General features: G+C 34.5%; 1 protein-coding gene across 7 annotated transcripts in view; it reads right to left on the bottom strand.

The window, feature by feature from the left end:
- ARID1B (AT-rich interaction domain 1B) overlaps positions 1-22,347 on the bottom strand; it is a 214,412-nt gene extending 192,065 nt beyond the window's left edge. For 3 of the 7 annotated variants that reach the window (XM_069070290.1, XM_069070292.1, XM_069070296.1), the window contains exons 1-2: positions 22,204-22,274; positions 21,766-21,807 (exon numbers count right to left, since the gene is read on the bottom strand). In XM_069070290.1, the coding sequence (XP_068926391.1) occupies positions 21,766-21,807; positions 22,204-22,206 (45 nt within the window). In that variant the 5' untranslated portion in view covers positions 22,207-22,274. Of the gene's footprint in view, positions 1-21,765; positions 21,808-22,203; positions 22,276-22,328 lie in introns of those variants that run through there. The other 4 variants (XM_069070291.1, XM_069070294.1, XM_069070297.1 and 1 more) reach the window with 3 other exon arrangements.
- Between the last annotated feature and the right edge of the window lie 640 nt (positions 22,348-22,987).

The following is a 22,987-nucleotide window of genomic DNA, read 5'->3' as shown; positions in this document are numbered from 1 at the left end:
TAAAAGCCTACTCCAAATCGCTAACAATGAGATATATGTATATTGAAAAGACTCTGAGGTGTCATCTCTCAGTCAATCAGCAAAAGATGAGAAAAGATGGAGATGGTCAATACTGGAGGTTTTAGGAAAGACAAGAAGAATAAAAAACTGTTTTATAAATGTATAAAGTGCTTTATTTTCAAAAACCTGGGAAAATCATGAGATTTTCCTGAACTGTTAGTCATGAATTTGTCTTCTTAACCTTTGCAAAACTGACCCTCTTCCAAACTCATTCCAAGCATGAAGCCCTGTAAGGTCCCTTAAAGTTTGAAATGTAGTCTTTATGATCTCATCTCCATGTCTTTGGACTGGCACTTCCTCATACCAGTAACGCTTTTTGTTAAAATCTTTACCTCTAAGAACCCTTGGCTTGTTTCAGGAATCACCTCAATGCCTAGCTTCTGTAGAAGGCCTTTGCTGGTCACCACACCTTAACCTCCTGCTGCCTGGGGCCATTTTGTCTAATGCTACCTTCCAACCACTCTACAATGTAGCTGCTTTGTAACTATTTATATACATGCTTTCTCCAACAAGAGCATGCAAGCCTTTGGAAGGTTTAGAAGGATTTTTGCTATTTCTTTGTATCCCTTGAGTTAAACACAGTGAATAGATGCTTGACACATGGTCAATGAATCATTAATTGATCAACTATTTTTGTGATAAAACCAAGTTCAAGAACCAAAATAATTTTTGGAAATGCAATCCTTTCTAATTTTCAAAGTAATAAATGTATATTTAAAAAACAGTCAGAATAGGGGCCTATGGAAGGCTTTTATTATAAAATCACGAAACTATGACTCCAGGCTAATTAATCAAGTCTCACCTGATTCAGTATCTGTGGTACAACTTTCATGTTAACTAGCTATGGAAACTTCACTTGAATCCATCCAGAATATGTACAGGGGGATATGGGATTGTTACGTGAAGAATGTTTTACAGATCTTAAAGGGCCATGGAAATGAATTATTATTATTAATATGACATCCAGAGGCAGTTCATTCCTCTTTTGGAAATCTCAAGTTGTGAGGAAGAAGTGTTTTGTTTTTTAAATCCTCCTTACATGGAGCCAAGATTTCCCTCTCTCCAATGTGCATACATTGGTATTAACTCTGCCCCCTGGGATCAAGCCAAAGTAGAATAATCTCTTTTCGATTTATAACCTTGAACACAGATAGAATATCCTGAGTTTTCTTTTCTATCGGTTAAATATCCTCTAGGTCCTTCAACTAATCCTTGTATATAGTATGATCAAGGCTCTTTAAAATCCTGGTCCCCTTCCTCTTGAGTATCTTACAGCTTATAAAATATCCTTTATAGAACAGCATTCTCGATGGGCTCTACCCGGACACTATGGATTTCCTAATGCAGTCTTAAGACAGCAGTAGCCATTCTGGCTGCTGTATCACACTCTCCAGTCAGAGCGCTGGCTTTCACGACAATGCTTAGGTATGTTTCAAGGGAACTAAATTCCGTGTCCTCCCCCAACCTAACCCCAATCATGTTTTTGAGCTGATTTTTTTAACTCAAGTAGAGAACTTTTATCTTATCAAGTATTCACTTTTATCTTATCAGAGTCAACCTGATGTTCTAACCTTTTGGGATATTTTTGGATCCTAATTCTGTCATCCAACATCCCTTCCAAGCTGTGCGTCATCTGCAAATTTGAGAAGCATGGCATCTATACATCTTAAACCAAGTGTAAAATCCAGGGACTGTCTCTTCATAATACAGAGAAGGGTTCATGGGGATAGGAAAGGGAGAAAAGAATGGAAAGGCAGAAATTGAGATGTAAGAAGAAAATAATTTTAATTTCTTTCTTTACTCAACTGAAGAACTATATATGAATTGATACAGAAATATATTTCTAAAATTACAAGTTTTTGGGTCCTGTTATTTTGGATTTAATATAATAACATTTAATTTAATAATATCTAATATAATAACATAACGTTATTATACAAAAAATAATAAAACACCGATTTTAAAATAAATTTTCCCCCAAAAATTATCACCTGAACATTTACTTTCTCTTTTCAGTTTTGTTTAACTTAAGCAAAGATAATCTGATAAGTTGAAGCTCTGCCAAGCATTCATCAATGTAGCCCTGCTTCTAAGTTGTGTACCTGGTTACAAGATTTTAAAGAATTAAAAATTTCCTACCACATTATCACTTTCAAAATTAGAGCTGACTGAAGACTTTCAAACTGATGTTTGCTTGGGGCTTTTTGCTAACAAAATCTTCAAGAAAATATATTACCAAAGTACAAAAAGAAAACACTCTATAACTGAAAATAAAGATGAAAATGCAGCCATTGGAAATTACTCTTCAAGTGAGTTATTACCGCGTAAGAGTCATCACTGCTAGGAACTGGAAGCATGTAAAATAAATATCACAAACAGAAAAAGAAAAAAGTATATGAATTTATATATAATTGTCTACTGAAAGTCATCCTGATTGTGGGGAATCCTGGTTGACAGAATTTGGTAGTATCCCAAGAATCCAGAAAAACTCTAATATATTTTATGGAAATTTCACAATTTATAAGTCATGATACTGAAAATATACAGATAAATAAAGTAGAAGTTGAATTAGAAAGTTGCTATGCTCTAAGTATGTTCATTTTTTTCTTTCATTTTCAAATAAACTAAGTAAAAACATTATCATCCAAAGGAATCATTTATTTTTTTTTTAACAAGACAAACCACCGTTTTCAATAAAAACATCCACTTTAGGGGCGGCTAGGTGGTGCAGTGAGTAAGAGCGCTGGCCACGGAATTGGGAGGACCCTGGATCATCCTGGATCTGTTCGGCCTCAGATACTTAACACCCACACAAAAGAACTGGCTGTGTAACCTTGGGCAAGTTACTTAACCCCAATCGCTTTAATAAAAAAACAAATGAACAAAACCATCCACTTTAAAAATAATAAGCCAATTAAAATTTATTACTGATTAAAGTGTTACCCATTGAGTGTATTTCTTTTTACCATGAACAAGAGTATCTAGCTTCTTCTTCTGAACACACTTTATAAACAACTCCACACACGCAGAATTATAACTTTATAAAAAGTTCCATTCTGAATTCAAAATACAACTAAAACATGTAGATTTTCAAAAGTACTATTAAAGGTAATAAACAGCTTATTGCTTATTATGATCCATACTTATTTCACTCCCTCCCTTTAGTACTTACAAATTAAAGGTAATTAGTGTAATGAACAATGCTAGATCACTGGGGAAGATACTGGTAACTTTAGGGATGAACAACAGTCAGGAAAGATCAGCTAAAACATACTACTCTCAAAATCCTCTAGAAAAAAAGTGTCAGGGAAAGCCTGAGTAGGGGCAGGGAGGGGAATAGAGTTTTAATTTTGTACCCAATCTAGATTCAACCATCAATCAATTCATCAAGAGAATGATAATTAAGATGAGCTTACATTAATTCCTAGGGAACATCAAACACCCTTTCAGCTGCTATATGGAAGGTAGAGTAGCTGATCAATTGCAAAAGTATCTTCCTATAACAAATTCTAGTGTGTTTTCCTTTTTTTAGATAAAAGGAAATAAAGACATCACAGACAGATAACAAAGTCTTTAAGTGGTTGTGTGAAAATGGTTTTTTTAAAGTATCACACGAAATAACAGGACCCAATTCTTATGTAAAAACCATGGAAAGTAAGTAAATTCCCATTCATTTAGAAAATAATGACAGGAAAAGCATAAAGGTTTTCATGACTAGGCAAAGCCCAGAATTTGTCTTCAGACTTAACTTTTTGATAGGAAAGAGTTCTGCAACAAGTGTGGGAGTGTGTAATGTACTGAATAACTAAATCCCTTTTCAAAATAGGATGATAATGAAAAGGCTGTCAAAAGAAAATCTTCAAAAGATCATTAGAACCTGAGAATTTCAGTAAGACCCTAGAAGATATCACCCTTAAAAAAAAAGAGTGAGGTTAGTTTACAGAAAGAAAAGGAAGGTATGTGTATGCTTGTCCACCTCTATGTACAGTCCTCTACCCCCTACACACACACACACACACACACACACACACACACACACACACACACGTGTATACTGATTGCTATGACTTCACTTGGATTTTAAAACCTCTGAAATTTACAGTGGGATGGCCTCACCTAACTAACCTTGGTGCCTGAATTTCCTAATTTGCAAAATTACAACAACAACAACAATAATAATAATATCAAACCTACCTACATCACAGTAACCTTAAATTGCCTTAATGTAAGGGTCAAATAATAAAATTTATAGAGTGCTTTATAAAGCATAAAGTATTATGAAACATAAGCTATTATTAAAATGTGTCTTATTTTCCCTTTAGAGGCTTTTTTTTTTTATAAAAGGATGGTTTACTAATTAGAGGTCTGAATTTACTGAATACGACAAGTTGAAGGTATGTAGTATTTTCAGTCGAGATTCACAATAAATCAACTGAGTAGGTTTCATATATTTTTATGCATTTAAGTGAGATTTGTAAAGGAACTAGTAAAATCTTAAATTACTATTGAAATGTTAACTATTATTATTTTAAATGAAAAAACTATCTTAAGGGACTAAAGAAATATATCTGGTACTGGTATATCAGCCTGCCAGGGCTAGTAAATGTTCCCCAACCAAATTACTATAAAATAATGATAGGAGGAAGAAATCTTTGTGATCATCTAGTTAAACCCCCCTCATTTTATAGGTGAGGAAATGGAAGCCAAGTTACTAATGGTAGCTAATAGCAGTATGTCTCCTGAATGAAGCTAACTTTTCCTTACACGGCAGTCTTTCAAGGTACCAAAAATTAAATGATCCTAGTAGGGGGAATAAGTTTTCTATTTCTGAATATGATTGATGATTCTACAAATGTAAGTGCTGGGGTAAAATATGGTTGAATAAGTTATAAATACAGTAAAACTATTTCATGCCAAAAATGTACCCAGACATTTGACCGTGCAATATTCATTTTGAAAAATCTACAGGAACAGTATTTCTTTCGAAATTTTTCTTCTCTTCCATTTTGTACTAGGACATAACAAAATATCTACATCAGCCATGAACCTGGGCTCCAGAAGCAGTAAGCACATCGATATATACAGCTTCTTTGCCACAATTTATGGTAGAAAGGAGATTTCATTTTATTTAGTAGTTTATGCTGTAAAAAATAAAATTAAGCTTATGGATCACAGGGTCCATAATTCAACTATAAAGTCTTTAGTTTTAAGAATGTGTAGGTGTGGGGTGGCTAGGTGGATAGTGAATAGAGTACTGGCCCTGGAGTCAGGAGGACCTTAGTTCAAATCCGGCCTCAGACACAACACTTTACTAGCCATGTAGCCTTGGGCAAGTCATGTAACCCCAACTGCCCTACCAATCCCCCTGCCCCCCCCCCAAAAAAAAAGAAAGCATAGGTGGGTAATTCAACCATAGTACTAAAATTAAACTCCCTGTTCAGGTATTTACAGACAGATTGTGAACAATCAGGAATAAGGCAATAGTTATTGCCAAGACCATACTGTCTAGTTTTATGGCTGGGTTGACTTTCAAAAGTGGCTCAAAAAGACAACCTAGAATCTGTTCTGAATATCTGAAAAGAACTCTTTCCTAATTTGTTTCCTTTCTGGATGGAAGCAAATTATGACAGAGTAATAATGGTTATTCTTTTCACTGAAATAAGACTTTGAGAAAGATGAAATTCTAAGTAAAATGGTATTTTAATGAATGCAGAAAAACTAAAAAATAAATGCATGAATATTTATAGCAAGAGTATGTATTATGGTCTTCTACAGAAAGATGAATATAGTTATCCTACATCCAAGGGGTTAGTTAGTGGCTGACACCTCTGAGATAGAGAAAATCTGCATAAAATTTTTTGGCCCTTCCTTTGGACCAGAAAAATCAGATTTTTCAACTTTTTCTTTAATGGAGTATTTACAGTATCTTATTACAGAACATGGATTAAGAATTTAGTCATAGGTTATATGCAGGTCAATGTTAAGTAAAAATACTGGTCTTTGTGTGCCATACACTGGCTTTCCCACTCTTCTTGTAAACTTTTAACTTTTTACTTATTTTAACTTTAAAATAGAGATTGTGAATATGGTATTAAAAGATAAACTATGTGGATATCATAATATATTTTAAGCATTTCTGAGTTTCTAAACCTTTATTATTTGCTGGCCTTTGTTTATCATCTGAGGCTTCCACAAAACTTTTGAAAAGTTCACATTTAATTTCTTATGCCAACCACAATATGGTGAAACTGTGACGGGGAAAGTAGCAATGTGAAAGGAATAACAGTACAGAAGCTAAAGGCTCCTAATGAGAAGACAGGACTTAATGGAAAAGACACTGATGCAGATAAAGATTGGTGGCAAAAGGAGAAGGGAACAGCAGAGGATGAGATGGATAGATAGTGTCATGGAAGCAACAAAGATGAGCTTGGACTCACAGAGCTCAGAAGTAAAGAAGGGCCTGGAATGAAATAGTCCACGGGGTCATGAAGAGTCAGACATGACAGAATTACTAAACAATAACAACAATACTGTATATTAATGCAAAGTTATATGTCAATGTAACATAATTAAAATGACAAATATTCCTTGACACATGGGTGGTGCTTTAAGATTCCATCATGCCTTTCTTTCTCCATGCTTCAGGAAGAAGCCACAAATAATGAGAATAGCCATGCCCAGCTACATACAGGGTGTGAAGGGCCGCAACTGAAAATTTGGAAGAAAGGACAATGCCTCCCATTATGTTTAGATCCCTAAACCAGTGAGAAATACTGCCATAGATAGGAGACACTTATGTGAAAGGATGATAAATTATCAAGTTTTGGAAATGGAGAGAGAGAGAGAGAGAGAGAGAGATGGAAAGAGGGGGAGAGATATAGACAGATAGACAGATCAACAGACCCATTTCTAAAATACAATGAGAGAGGGTTCCTCTAGCTCCTGGAAGGTCGCTCACATGCAAGTCTTAATGGCTACAAACAAACTTACCAGGGATAGACCTGAATGTTCTTTCCATATAGGGTATGTTAGAGATCAGGTCATCCAAAAAAAGGAACAAATGCCATCTTCTAGAAGCTCAGAACAGAAAGAGAATGCAGAGAAAAGGCAGAAAGGGAAAGGGCCAGGGATGAATGAGTGCCACATGCTAGGGGCTAAGGACAGCTAATGGAAGTGGGACAGCACAGAAAAGCATTGAGTATGCCCAGAGATGCATGCCCTGCTTAAGTCCCTAATGGTAAGTGATGGTGATGACAAAAGCTTCTGGGGGCGGGGTTGTTCATTAACGAGTAATGTTATTTTCTAAGGGCTCTGGGCTTCCACTGGTTTCTATTAACATTTAAAATAAATTTGTATACATATATTTTGAGCCTGGCAATGCCTGAGAGTTGCCCTTCTGGTTCTGATCCGAATATTTCTAAATTAAATTAAAACCTACACAGTGATACAAAAATAGATTAAAAGTGAAAATAACAATGGCAACAACCTTAGGCTTTGTTTTAGCACGTACAGAATTTAGATGCAGAAGAGAGATCAGAGTACCACTCTTTAGGATGAATAAATTGAGATTCCCAAAGAATGAACATCTTTGGTTAAGGGTTAAGCAGTAAGTTACTAGAACTCAGACCCCAATTCCCAGTCCAGTCTGCTCTCTACTGCACCTCTACACTCACTCAAAGCATCTATATGAAGTTTCTAAACCACGAGACTCTCTGACAAGGATGCATAAAGAAACTTGAAAGAACACTGAATTCAACTTAAACTTGACAAATTAGGCTAGGGTGATATGCCCAAGTCACCTAATAAATTTACACTAATAAGGTTTTTACTGACATATGCCATAACTCTCAACATATAGAGGAAAATATTGTTTCATCTTGATTACATGTTTAAATTCTCCAGTTTAGGATTTGGAGACTGCTCTCAAGTCATGAATTAAGGTTAAAATCTATCTCTGATGCATACTAATTCCATGATATTGGAAAAGTCACTGATTCTCCTTGAGCCTCAGTTCCCTCATCTGTAAAATAAGAGGACTGGTGTAGATGGGCAAATCTGAGGAGTCCTTAAACTCTAGTTCTATAATATGGTAATACAGGGTGGAAATGAAACTTAAGAGTCTTCAATTTACCTGGTCTGGAAGGGAGTTATATTTGTTCATCCCTTCATTTCCTACAGTGCTTAAAAATATACTGTCACAACATGAGGGGTCTAGAAAGTAGGTGTAGAAAACGATAATCATTAAGTTTATTTTTAATATGTATAACTCCCCATCTACCTACAGTTTCAATATGGGCATATTTAGAAAATCTATTAGGCTACAGAAGTTAGTCGTTGTGCTGTGTCTGCCCTTTTCACTATTAAAAAAAGAAACATTTCATAATTTATTTCATTGCTAGGTTATATAATTATTCTAGAAAATTAAGATAAAATCATTACAATGTATAAAAACTTCCCTCTCATGGCTTTACTCCCAACTTTCTGGTCTTCTCAACCCATCCCCAGCAGCCTACTCACTGAAGGAGGCCTCTGTCCATATTGCTTACTCTCCCAACTGTTGAGTTGCACATGGAACGTCCCTTTTGAAAAAGGGCCTAAGTACCTTTACTATACTGGTACTATCTGGCATGCTGGTATATCTCCTCCCTCCCCACTTTCCTCTTTTCACTTCCCTTGTATATGATATCTCCCTCAAATAGAATATAAGCTCCAAGAAGGTAGTAGATGAATTTCTTTTTGCTTATATTTCAATTCCCAGTGTTTAGGATAAAAAATACTTTATTTCAATCTCAATGAGGTTTATATATTAGGGAAAAAATTATAGAATGACAGATTTGGAGCTCAAATTAAACTAAAAGATTATGGAGCTCATTATCTTCAGTTTGCAAATGAGAAACTGAAGCCAACAGAAGTTGTCATTTTCCTAAGGTCACACAGTTAGTGACTTTAATGGAATGCAAGCCAGGACATTATGGACTCTAAATCCAACATACCATTAACCATGACAAAGAATCTATAGATTAAAAATATGGCATTTATCAAAGGTGGGTTAATACTGTAGAATTATGTAGAACTTATGAATTTGGCACAGAAAAAGTTTACTTATCCATTATTTTAGGCTTGTAATTATTGTTTTTCGGTCATTCACTTCTATCTGTCTCTTCCTAATCCTGTGGACCACTGCTATCCATGGGTTTTCTTGGCAAAGACCCTGCAGTGGTTTCCCATTTCCTTCCCCAGTTCATTTTATAGATGAAGAAACACACGTAAACTGAGTTAAGTGACTTGCCTAAGGTAACACAGCTAGCAAGTATCTTAGGCCTAATATGAACTTAGGTCTTCCTGACTCTAGGCCCAGGGCTCTATCCACTTAGCCACTGACCTGCCTTCTAGATTCATCACTATATATTTAAATAAATTATTTTACATTTGCCAGTCTTCTCCAGCATGAATTTGTCCCCTTTCCCCTAGAAAGAGAGTCAAAGAATAACTTAGTGACACCTATTAAAGATATAAAAGAAACATAACAAGTAAGCATATCAAAATACTGCAGAGTAATCAAGATATTTTACAAGCATCATTCCCAAATAAGAACTAGTTTATTATAAAGTAGTTTTGTTTCAAAACAAAACCTGCAAGTGCTTCAATAACCAGCAGATGGCAGAAGTAGAGGCTAGGAAAGTCCTAAACAAAAGACAAGAATATTCAAAGTAAGCATGAGAACCAAAGTAAAATTAGAAAATGTTAGGGATGTTTTAAATTGTTATAACCCCTTATCAAGGAAAAATAATTAGCCCAATTCTCTTTACTAATGACATACAATGTAAAATAAGAGAAACCACAAATGTACCTCACACTTCATTTCCCCAAAATTTTCTGAAAGTTTTTACAAAACCATCATTATTTTTTTTAATCTTGCTATAAGGTTAAATAATCAAGGTTCTAAAATTATATACTGCGGAAAATTTTTAAAAACTCATTTCTAATGGTATATTTATTCCTGCACTTATTTTTAATCCAAGAAATATTCATTTCTTCTTGTTTCTCAAAAAGTGAGCACACATGCATGCACACATACACACAGACACACACATTTACACAGACATATTTCCTGGGCAAAATGTTTGGGATTCCACCAAATCTAGTTTATGAAAACAATCACCTTAAATCCAAATGATAAAATTGAAAACTACAGTTTACAGTTTTCAACATTCATGTGATTTTATCAGCAAAGTGAAATTTGATATGTACTAGAATTAATTTAGCATCTAAGACCTGGAAGGCACTGGGAAGCAGTGTGGTATACAGTGAACTGAACTGTGAATAAGAAAGACCTGGTTCTACCTCAGACATGTACAAGCTATGTGATCCCTAGTCAGGTCATTTAACTTTGGTTACTTTGACTTCCTCATCTACAAAATAAATGATTTGGCCTAGATGATCTCATAGGCTCCTCCTCCCAGCCCTAAATCTGTAATCCTCTAAATCTGAAGGCTGAAATTGGAAAGGAGAGTGTTTCATAGGACTAATCAAACTAGAACTAATGCTAATTTACAAAGAAAAAGAAGTCACTTCAGAATATTAATTTATGCTTTTCACTTGGGCATATTAAAAAAACAGCAGGAAATTCTAAAAAGCCACATTTGATGTACCAAAATCAATGGTTTTATCAAATAGAACACTGTATTAGGAGTCAACTGGATGAAACTCAAAAAAAAAAATCCATTATGAGTAACCCATGACACAGGCTACTTACTCTACCATAGAGAGGTCTGGTTTCTCAAGCAATGCCTAAAGCTTCTTGATACTGCTATTATCTCATTAGAAATGTCAATTTAGTTATGACCCTTTAGCTCAGGCAATCTTAAACTTTATTGTGTCACAGACCCCGGTGATAGTCTGGAGAAACTCATGGATATTCTTTGAATAATGTTTTATGCATAAAATAAAATATGCAGGACTTCAAAGAAAACCAATTATGCTGAAATATGTTTACAAAATATTAAAAACAAAAGAACAAGTCCATGGATCCAAGGTGAAAAATCCCTGCTAGTTTAGCTAAACAGAATAACTGCTCTGGTTGATTGTTTTTTTAATCCCATGTTACTATTTCAACAAATGTCTTCCACAGTTTTTTCCTAGATAATTATAGCAGACCCTTATTTAAAGGGTTGCATGAGTTAATTGAAAGTATGGCACCTAAATTCTTTCATGCCAACTTCTACATCTTATAAGTGAAAATCCATAATGAACATTTTTCACTACCACACCTCCCCCCCCCCCCCCAAAAAAAATAAAGTGGCTAAGGAGCCCAGATGCCAGCTAGTCATATTTTATGTGGTGCTTTGGCCTCAGTGACTTTGGAAGAATCCTTCCTACTTTTTTAATATTGGTGCCTTCAGTTGGTCAATCATATTATATATAATAGCACAATTCCATCATTTATTTTGGGTTTGTTTGGGAAAAAAAAAAGAGGAAACGGAATTTTTTTTTGGGGGGGGGGGGAGAGAATGTCCCATGGAAGGGAACAATGAGAGTACTCCATGAAAAGCTTAGGTGTGAAATCACAGACAAATGTGGTCACCTCAAGTCATCTTCTGATTATATTTAGCCTTAAAAGTATCTCACAAAGACTATTTTATTTGACATGCCTGCAAATGTTAAATTCCACCGCCATTTACTTTATAAATCAAACCAAAATCCTAATTCCATTCCAAGAAAAGCAACCTAGAAAGAATGATTAAACTAATTACATTACAAGGCAGTTTTATGATAAGGCACAAAAGCAGGATTAAAAAACCAGGGCATTCTAGTTATTCAGGGACTGATCCCACTGGAGGAATACAAGCATCTCACTTCTCTAAAAGGGTTCTTTTTGTTGGTTAGCTTTACTGAACTGGTTTTTCCTTTTCTTTTTTATATCTTTGTTAAAGGGAGAGATTTGTTATGTAGGAAAATGGTGGAAGGGGGAGTACATTTGGAAATAAATGTGGTATAAAAAACAAAAGATATCAAATAAAAGAAAATTAAAGTTCTGTCTCTCCTAATGTCTATCTGAAAAAGTGGCATTAACAAAAATATTTAAATTACTGCTATGGTAAGATAAAGCCACTTCTGCAACTGATGGTCTTGACATGAAGTTAGTATTATTTTCAATTGAACTCTATTTCAATACAAAATGCTACTAACTTTAATTTAACTAGTTAACAGTAGTGTCAATAAGGAAAAAATCCAAGAGATCTTGGAGAAGTTGAAAGAGGTGAAGGTCACAAGATTTTAAAGGTTAGGGACATTACTTGACCTCAATAAAAGCAGTAGGGTAGCACCCTAATCAAAAAGATTGTGCTTTTTAATTGAAATTACTAAATACAATGAAGTTCCATTTTATTAAAAGTGGTGGGAGGGAGGAAGGGGGACATTACATATGATGTCAGATTTACTGGTTTTTAAAATTTTTCCCCTCTCTTCTGCTTCCTCTTTTTAAAAAGTAAACTAAAGGGACTGCTCTCTTGGAAAGGAAGGAGAGAGGGATACAGGAGAAAATTTAGGTGAGGTAAAAACAAAAGATACCAACAGAAATTTATCTGGAAAAAAAAAAGCAGCTATATTTTACCGATGAGATGAGTAAGAGAACTAGGCACTGACACACACTAGTTTTGTGACTCTAGGGGAAAAGTCCTTACTGGGAACTTTCTATGCTGATAAAATCACATGTCCAGTTTGTTGGTTTGGTTTTGTTTTTAATTTTTTTTTTTTAAGTTTCAGATACTGGGAAGGCTAGGTCAGAAGTTGTTTTTGTTTTTTTAATGGAGTTCTGCTCCCATGAAACTTGGGATGGGGGGTTGGGCACAGACAGAGAAGATCCGGCTAAAGAGAGATCCCATAGTATTCTAGAAATATGTGACGAGGAACAGTACATGGCTAGCTCTTGTCCCTATTATATTAAACAACATATGATTAATTATCATCAAAAAAGTGGGACTGATTATAGGGCATTAAAAGTCACAGAAAATACAGCTGTGACCTGCTAGAAGTTGATAAGTCTTGTAGAGATGCACAGATATACAATAAAGTAGTAAAAGCATGTCCACCTAAACTAAGTGGACAATGAGTAAGGTTCTCACCACCACAGAAATTCAGAGAAATTACTTAAGGCTTGTAGTTGGGATGGTCAGGAGAAGAAGCCTTATGAAGGAGGTAAGCTAAGAACTAGGCTTTTAAAGATGAGCAGAATTTTGAGCTGAGAGGGATGAAGTAGGGCCATTACAAGGAGGAATGTTATAAACCAAGGAATGGAAAGAAAAAAGAAATCCCTCCAAATTCAAAGAATAGTTTATCTTTATTTTTTCAAGGACATCTAATCAATGACATTTTATAAATTAAAGAAAAGCATCTGATAGAAATAATAGATTTCAAAGCATGTTCCGTTCAACTATTCTCTAGCAAATCCAAAATTACAAATCTTAGCATATCTACATCCTAATGCCTAGCTTTAAATAAATAATTCAAGTTGTCTAATCTCTTTGGAACTTAAATCTCCAAGCAACAATGCTAAAAAAACAGGAAGGAAAATTGTTCCACATGGCTAATGGAAAGGAATTCTCAGTCAAATTCAACAAACAACTCCTTCAAAAAACTCTATAACTGGTTTCCTTCTCTATAATGGGATTTTGGTCATTTCTACCTATATAATTTAGCCATTACTGAGGAAGGTTTTGAGACAGTTAAAAAATTAGGATAGGGACAGAATGTGATTTCATCGACAAAGGAAAGTTCAGGATGAGGACATTTCTTCTATCAATATAAGTCTTAAGTGAGTTGAGTAGAACGCAGAGATTAAGTGACTCATCAAAGGTCACAGCACCAATATATATATGAGAAGTAGGCCAGGTTTCCAGATCTTTATGACTGAGGTCAATTTTCTAACTAATATAAGACAGACTTAGAAGACAAGGTAGGATCCGTGATACTATACTTTGAAGAAGATGCTTTCCCAAATTTATAAAGTATGTGATGATTATAAAGGTCTGTCTGTTAAAGGTGGAACTGGAGAAGGTTAATTAGTTGAATAGAATGTGATAAACTGAAACAATTACCCTCCTATGTAGAAACAGATGCTAATTCCTGAGACTCAATTTAGGCCAGCCTAGCCACTGAAAAACCAGTTCAAAGGATTCCCATGATATTAAAGCAGTTCTGGGGTTCCATTAGGGTCTATGTACAAAATCACAAACAAATGATAATTATTCCTTTTAAATGTTTTTTTCCTCATGAAAAATGTATTCCCCAAATTTAATGATCTTAACTAACCCTATAGATCTTCCATATTTTTTTCTATCAAGAATTCTGAAAGGAAGTTTTGTCTGAGTGAGATAAAAGAAAAGGCATCTCTTTTTCTTCATTTAAATAACATGTTAATACAAAATTAATCAATCAATATACATTTGGTAAGCACCAATTATGTGCCAGGCCTTGTTCTAAAGGATGGGGAGCAAAAAAAAAAAACAAAACCCAACAAAAAACAAATAGACCCTGCCCTAATGGACTTTATAATCAAATGAGGTAGACAATAAGTAAACAAAGATATACGAAAAGATCATATATAGACTTTATACATCTATATGACCTGTTAGTAGATGAAACAAGTAATAAGTATATATGAAGCAAGAAATAATAAAGAGAAGGAAGGTATTAGAAATAAGAAGGACTGGAAAAAGTTTTCCAAAGAATATGGGACTTTGGCTGGGATTTGAGGGAAAACAGTAGGTAAAGATAAGGAGGGAGAGCATTCCAGGTATGGGGGACAGTGAGAGAAAATGCCTGGAGCTGAAATGGAATATCTTCTTCCTGGCATGGCTACCTTAACATTAAAGACCATACTATTAAAAAAAGAGAAAAGAAGCAGATCATCTACTGCTCACAACTATGAGTATTATTACTCTAGCAACAGATAGAGGCAATTATAAAGACAGTATAGATAACTTTGGTTACATTAAACTGAAAAGCTTCTGTACAGACAAAACTAACACACCAAAGATAAGTGGTAGACTAGAATAAAAAATTCATTGTATCAAATTTCTTTGGTAAAGGTTTCATTTCCAAGATATATAAACTAAAAGTGTATTTATGTAAGTATGTATGTATGTATGTATGTACATACAACTAACACCCATTCTCCAAGAGATAAGTGGAAAATGGATATGAATAATTCTCAAAAGAACTGCAAAGCATTCACAAACACATGAAAGAATGCTCCAAATCACTAACACTAAAAGAAATACAAATCAAAACAATCCTGAGAATTTACCTCAAAATTACAAAATGGCAAAAATGACCCAAAATGGTAATAATCAATGTTGGAACAACTGTGAAAAGAAAGGAACACTAAAATATTGGTGGTGGAACTCCGAAATGGTACAACCATTTCAAAAAGCAATTTTGAATTTTGCAAATAAAGTGACCAAAATGTTTATAACCTTTTGAACCAGACACAATTACTGGATTTATGCCCTACAGATGCCATTAATAACAATAAAGTCCTTATATATACTAAAATATTTATAGCAGAACTCTATATAATAGGAAAAAATTGGAAGCAAAGTAGACACCCATCAATTGAGGAATGGCTAAACAAATTGTGCTACAGGAATGTAATGGAATAACAGTGTCCAGCAACAAAAAAACTATGTTGGTGATAAATACAGAGAAGGACAGAAAGAGTTACATGAACTGATGCAGAATAGAGTAAGCAGGGTTGAGAAAAAAATATACACAACCATAACAATGTAAATGGAAAGAATTACATGCTAAAAAATCAAAAGAAAATGTAAAAAAATGATAAAAGATTAAGCAGAACCCATATTGAAGTGATATGAGTACACCCTCAGCTTACATTACACATTGCACAAGTTTTGTGATTTTTTTTAACGTACCAATCAATTTAGCTGATTTTTTTTCCTTTCTAAAAAATATAATTTTTAAAATATGTGATGGCTCTCTGGGAAGGCGAGGGATAATGGGGCTAACTATAATGATGCAAGAAAAAGAAGATAGCAATAAAGTCTCCTTAAAAATATAAGAAAAATATTGTAAAGGGAAACCAAAACTATAAATGTTTAGTGATGTGATAACAGACAAGAGAGATCTAGACCCAAGTTAGTATGAGAAATTTGAGAAAGGAGAAAACATTTTTCCAGTATGGGGAAAGGTACTGGGAGAGGATTCACTCTGATATTCAAAACGTATTTTCAGTCATACTATAGACATTTCTCAGCTGACATCTTATTAAAAAGGCTTAGTTTCTAGTATTTTATAATATGAATTCTAACACTGACATCTGCTTATAAATATTACAACATTTAGAAAGTTTAAAAATGTGTGTTTAGATTTATTTAAAAGGTATAGGTACCACTGGTCTTTTAGTGTATTTATTTAAGCATGAAGCACAATTATATGTAATTCAGCAGCAACACATCATCAAACTGTGAAAAGACAACAGAAAGTTTCTTGGTGAGAGACTCTCTTAAGCCAGTTCACCCTAAGAAGATTTAAGAATGAAAATGGAAGGAAATTAACAGATACAAATAGAAAAGACTTATTAAGACATCTATAACAAATGACTGACAGTGGAGCCACCATGACCTTGATGTGCTACATGAGTAAGAAGAATGAAACTAGAAAGAAAAAAGGACAAAGTTGTAAAATGGAGCTGAAGAAGCCTTAACAATGCTTAAAAAGTGGGAAGTAACAACTTTAATAGCATTAAGGAGTCAATTTTCCAAGTACCTTTGGGGATACAATACTTGGGGGGAAAATACAGTTGTACTAGCCCCCTCCCCAAAAAGGATCAAACTTTGTTGTTATTGTTCAGTCATTTTTCAGTCATGTCTGGCTCTTCATGACCCCATTGAGGGTTTTCTTGGCAAAGATACTGCAGTGGTTTGCCATTTCCTTGTCTAGATTATTTGACAGATGGGAAAAAACTGAGGCAAACAGGATTAAGTGACTTGCCCAGGGTTACACAGTTTAGTAAGGGTCTGAGGTCGGTTTTGAGCTCAAGAAAAATGAGTCTTCCTGGATCCAGGTCAGGTACTCTATCCACTGTGCCACCTAACTTCCCAGAAATAATCCTAGCAACATGTTCATTTATAAGCTCAGGGTAAGAATTTTGAAAAATCCAACAGACATAAACAGTCTCCCTTAAAAGGGGTTTGTGCTCCTAGAAGAGTCACTCTAAGATAAATTCATGTAAATAGCAATGGATTTTTCCATAGAATATAATGATGAGATACAGGTAATAATGCCTACAATTTAGGACAGTGACCACCAACAGGAAAATTAAATAAACCATTTTGTCCTCTTAAACCATCATAAAAATCATTAAATTTCAAAATCTGAAGAATCTCTAATAGATCACAAGGGATAATTTCTTCATTTTGGATAAGGGCTCTGAAACCCAGAAAAGTTAAAATGATTCTTCAAGGAAAAAAACCTATTAGTTACTAAAAGAAGGCAGATAGGAGCCCCCAGGTCACCTGACTTGTAGTCCAACTTCCTTCCATCAAACCACTGGCTTCTCAAGCAATGGACGGAAGGAGTGGCAATTTTAATACAAGGCGTCCTGAAATCATTAAATCTAACCATTTTTATTTAGATCACCCAAAACATGGTTTATTAAAGAAACAAACAAACATACCCTCTGTGGTCTGAAAAGTGATTCATACATGTACAGATTCCATTTTACAAGTACAATAAATGCTGTAGTGATGAATAAGATTCTGGTCTAGGAGTCAGCAATTCACTGTCAGAACTTACTAGATATGTGACCCTGGGAAAGTCATTTGACATCTGACTCCATTTCCTAATTGGTGAAATGGAGATAATAGGACCTACAGCTGTGGTAAGGAAAAAATGAGATAATGTTTGTAAAGTGTTTTGTAAACATTAAAGTGTTATGCAAATGCTAGCTATTCTTATTAATGATAATAAATTGCAAACTGATTTAAAACATTACTAAATTTGATTATAGCTTTTTGTCATCGTGTATTTTCCATAACGAATATAATCTATCACTATTACTTATCTACAACCACAGGGGTAGGGGGTAGGGGGAGAAGTCTGTGAATATTTTATTGTAACACTAAAAAGGAGCTCTAATGAGGGAAAAGATTGAGATTGACTGGCACTGTTTTATGTTTCTTCTTGACGTTATGCAATAACCAACCACCTAAGACTATATCCACTATGGTAGAGTACCAAAACAACAATATTCTTATGTTTTCCAGGGACATAGAAGTTATTAAAATGTCTTTAAGTTGCCTTTGAAAGGCTAGATGAGAAGAACCAGGAGAGACTTGGGGTACACCTAACGATACTTTTTAAAAATGGACCTTCTTTTGCTGTTCTCTTCTTAGTTTTTTTCCTCCTTCATCAACTTTCCCACAGAAACATAGAGGCATTAAAAATCAAGTTATTGGTCTTTCTATATTTAAAAGCAGAAAGCCTTTCTACTTTCTTGAGCTGCTGTCTCATCAGGAGGAGCAGTTCAACTTTTTACAGTTCTACCATGTTCATTCAGAGTGTCAAGTAATCTTAGGACTTTGTCTTGAAGGATGGTCAAAAAAAGGCACAAAATAAAAAGTATTCCTATTTCAGGTATAATTTTACTTGTTCTATTATGCTAGCTGAGTGTGACAATCACTTAAACACTGTTTTTTTCATTTTATTATTAATTTTTAAGGACTACATATTTATTTTATAAAGATTTAGTATGAGATGTTACATAAGAGAATGATAACTGTCCCTATATACCAGAACAGTATCATTCCTCAAAGCAACCATTTTATTAAAAATATTTTTGGAGAAGCATCTTTTTAGAATTGCCTCAGGAGTCAGGTTAGCAGTCACATGAAATCTATCTCATTATTTCAATCACTGAAATATACATATTAATGTTTCAAAATCTGGAAGTCACCTTAAAAATACCATTTTCTCCATCTTTTCCATATTCTCCTTGCTCTGTGTCACCATTTCCCCTCTGTCTTGAACTGTGAAAAATCTCCAAACTTTGGAGATAGAGCCAAAGCAAGGCTGAGAACAAACAAAAGGGGCAAAATGCATGTTGGCTTGCCTGTCAGATGAAAATGGGCATAATTTGTGGAATTTCATAAATAAGAATTACTGTAAATTGAGGTCTGCCCATGTACTCGAAATTCAGGCTTACTCCAAATGTGCATGCACCAATAAACTCTGAAATAGGGTCTGTGCTAATTTAAATTAGAAATTATCAGTGACTTGGATGGGGCGTGGGGGGGGGGAGGAGGAATGGTGGAGTTTAGATAATGATTTCAATAGGAGATGCTGAGACACCATCTTTGAAAAAAAGTTAACAAAAATGTAGTATACCTATATTACAGAGATTTTGTTATTGTTAACAGTAAGACAAAATTAATAATCAAAATAATTTCAAATGCTTCTCTGAATTTTTGCAAAGTTGGCTTTACCTTCTTTATCTATAAATTAGCAATAACATAAAAAACTCTCCAAAGACTCATTATTTATTTTCTATAATTTTAAGTTCAAATAATTTTGTTTTCGTGTTTTGAGAGGATGGGGAGAAAGCAGTGTTACTAGGAGTAGAGCTGACAAAGGCAAGCCATTTTTAAAAAAACAAATAAACCAGGGCGGCCAGGTAGCACAGCGAGTAAGAGCACTGGCTCCAGTGTTGAGAAGACCTGGAGATCGAATCCCGGGCTCAGACACTTAGCACCCACCCAGAAACACCTGGCCGTGTAACCTTGAGCAAGTTACTTAACCCCTATTGCTTTAAAACAAACAAACAAACAAACAAACAAATAAACCCTCACCTCAAATTTATTTCTTTAAAGATCAAGATTGGAAGGGTGACTATATACATTCATAGATATACTGTCATTTTTATGCCAATATATTATTGACTATTATGAATAGGCCAGGCACTGAATTCTTTTTCTAAATAAATTTAGAAATTTCATAAAAGAAGAACTATTTAGTAGATAGACGTAAATGTCCAAAACAAATAAGGAAAAGGAAAACCTAGACAGTTATATATTTGAACTTTTATTTTTTTAAGGGAACTTCCAGGTTTTTGTATAAAGAAGTCTTTTGTAACACCCAAAGTAGGAACCTTGGAACCTCCCCCAACCCTTTGGCATTAGATTTGCCTAATTTAATTCCCTAACCCCCAAATTAGTTATTATTAAAAAGAGAATTCAATCTCCATAAGGGTTGAATTTTAAGGCTATGAAGACGACCTGCAAGTTCAGTTAAAAAACAAAAGCACAGTCCTTTTGGTGATGGGTCAGACTGTGAGAGCTATTGGCTACAGTAATCTTCAGTAATACTTCTGTTTACCCAGCTAGTCTGAAGGATTATGGAAATGAGTTCACAAGGGCTGACCCTCTAGGTTTATTAAATATTCAATGAATATTCTGTATGCATGCTGGGCATTAAATAAAAAATGGAAAATATAGTAGACTACCATATGTGAAATACTTCAATACTAGAGTAGCGCTATTTTAAATAATTTATTTTAAATCATTCTGTCAGATATCATAACATGAAAATTATATATTAAGGGCATAACCTTAAGTTATTCTATCAAATATTTAGATTCGTATCAAGTGTTAATTTAGCTTGTTTTCCCTTGGTTTCATTTTGTTTATAGTATTTGTAAGCCCTGAAAAGTTATTATTAACCTCAAAAATACCAGGTTTTTGGTCACATCACTGTATCAGGTCATTTAAAACAGAGGCATAACATGTTGTTTTGCTACGTGATAAACATTTAAATAAAAAAAAAGTAAAAGCAGGTAACAAACTACCGTAATTTCATACACCAATCTAAATATTTGGTAATTACCAGAATAACAGGCTGAATTTTGAATTTTCAAATCAGTTGTTTAGCATTCTGAAACTCTCAACATTTTGGTCTTGAAAGTGGGGATTAATCACTGCCTCTATGTACCCCAACATTTCCATCACCATTCCTCATTGAAAAAGAAATTATCCAAAGCAAAAGCTAATAACTACACCACTTGCTACAATTAAGAAATTATGACAAAAAAAGAATTCTTTACATCTTCAAGTCACTTCACGGTCGCTGTTAAGGTAAGCTCAATGAACTTGTACAATAGAACCAGTTCCTGAAAAATAGCCTGTCATATGTTATTTGACATTATAATGTTGAATGTTTGTCCGCAATTTGCTTAAGTAACTACTGAAAATGAGGGTGAAATGGAGAACTACAGATTGCCACTTAATAGCTACCACTTGAGGCAACTCAAATTTAAATGTCACTTATCAGTGACCTCTTTTTTTCTTTCCCTAATTATCATAATCAAATGGATTATGAACCAAAGAGAGAATCAAATGAAATGATATATGTAAAGCACACTGCAAATGTTAAAGCGCTATAGAAATGGGAGCTATTATTGTACATCCTTCCAACATCTGACTGCCCCTGCCCCCCTTGATGGGAGAACAAAAAAGGGAAATATTAGGTCCTCTAATTCTGGATTCAATTCAAAAGAAAAAAAAAAACGGAATTTTTAAAGATCTAACTAATGGAATCTTAAGGTTAAATGAGAAATTCTTTTGTTTTTAGGTCATCAAATCCAACTGGCTAAGCTAACGAGACCCAGTTAACAAACTACAGCAAACTACACACCTTGAGTCCAAAGGCAGCATCCTCCGAGGCCAAGACTTCAACCTGCAATTATAAGGAGAAAAATCATTTAGGAACTAACAAAAATCTTCTCTGAGCCTAACTAAGCACAGAACTCAGGGCACAGACTTAGTCTGGCACTAAGAATTCTGATACAACTTTTAACCTTGCAACAGGGAAAGGAGCTGATCAAATTCAGACATCCAGGAATGAAATTTGTGTGTCTCCCAGTCTTTTCAAGGGCTGAATATGAAGACACTTGTGAATTTAGGCAAAGATTCCATAGCCCCTTGCTTTGGTTGTAACAGAGGAAACTCCTACTAAAGGAAGAAAAGTTCGCTCATTAATGTATCTGAGTCACTGATACCAGCTGCCTGGAAGAATAGAGAAAATGAAGGTGATTTATCTACTACCAAAACTGTCTAGGAGAAGGGTTGGTACCATTTGAATATTTGCTATCCCACATCAAAATCAGAAAGTGTTCAATATGTTCTTTTGCCTTCGCAATGATATGAACATAAGTGTTATAATTGGGATTTATACTCCATGAAAAAGTTTCATCACACCTGAAATCTAACCAGTAGTTTCTTGTCCTGCCCTGAACAAAGTAGACTGTCCTGAAACTGTGGAATGCTGCAGAGCAAGACTTCCTGAGACAGAGGCTAGAAAGGCAAAGCCAGAGAAAAAGCTGGTAGGTAAGATGCAGGAAGCAGCTAATGTAACAGTATAAGTGAAATTGCTCATTGGTTGTCTTATGAGTTAGAAGACAATTCATTAGCTGATGGAACTAGGAGGAATAACAGCTGTTCTTTTGCACTATAGTCTTCTTGTTTGGTGGATAAGCTTTTTTTTTTTTTTAATTCAAAAGAGAACTAGTGCACATAAGGAGAAAAGAATGTTTACAAAACTGAAATGCTTCAAGGGTTTTGCATGGCAAAATTTGGTCTGAAGTAGTACGTTTCAATAATAGTTATAAACCTTTTAGGAATAGGGGTTTGAGGTATGTGTGTGTGTGTGTGTGTGTGTGTATGTGTGACACACACACATAAACACAGATAGATATACAGATAGTTGCTAGTTTATACCACATCAAAATATCCCCATACAAATGCTATAAAACAAAATTGAATTCTCTCCTAAAGGAAAGGAAATAAAGAGGTAATCATTCCACTAAGAACTGAATCCAGTTGGAAAGTGAGAGTGGTTAAAACAAAATACAGAAATA

Source organism: Petaurus breviceps, unplaced genomic scaffold (assembly GCF_028583685.1).
Source record: "Petaurus breviceps papuanus isolate PSGF00001 unplaced genomic scaffold, PetGlider_PUasm1.0 90808, whole genome shotgun sequence".
Classification (NCBI taxonomy): domain Eukaryota; kingdom Metazoa; phylum Chordata; class Mammalia; order Diprotodontia; family Petauridae; genus Petaurus; species Petaurus breviceps.
Note: the sequence above shows the minus strand (reverse complement) of the source record. Positions and strands in the feature narration are given on the sequence as shown.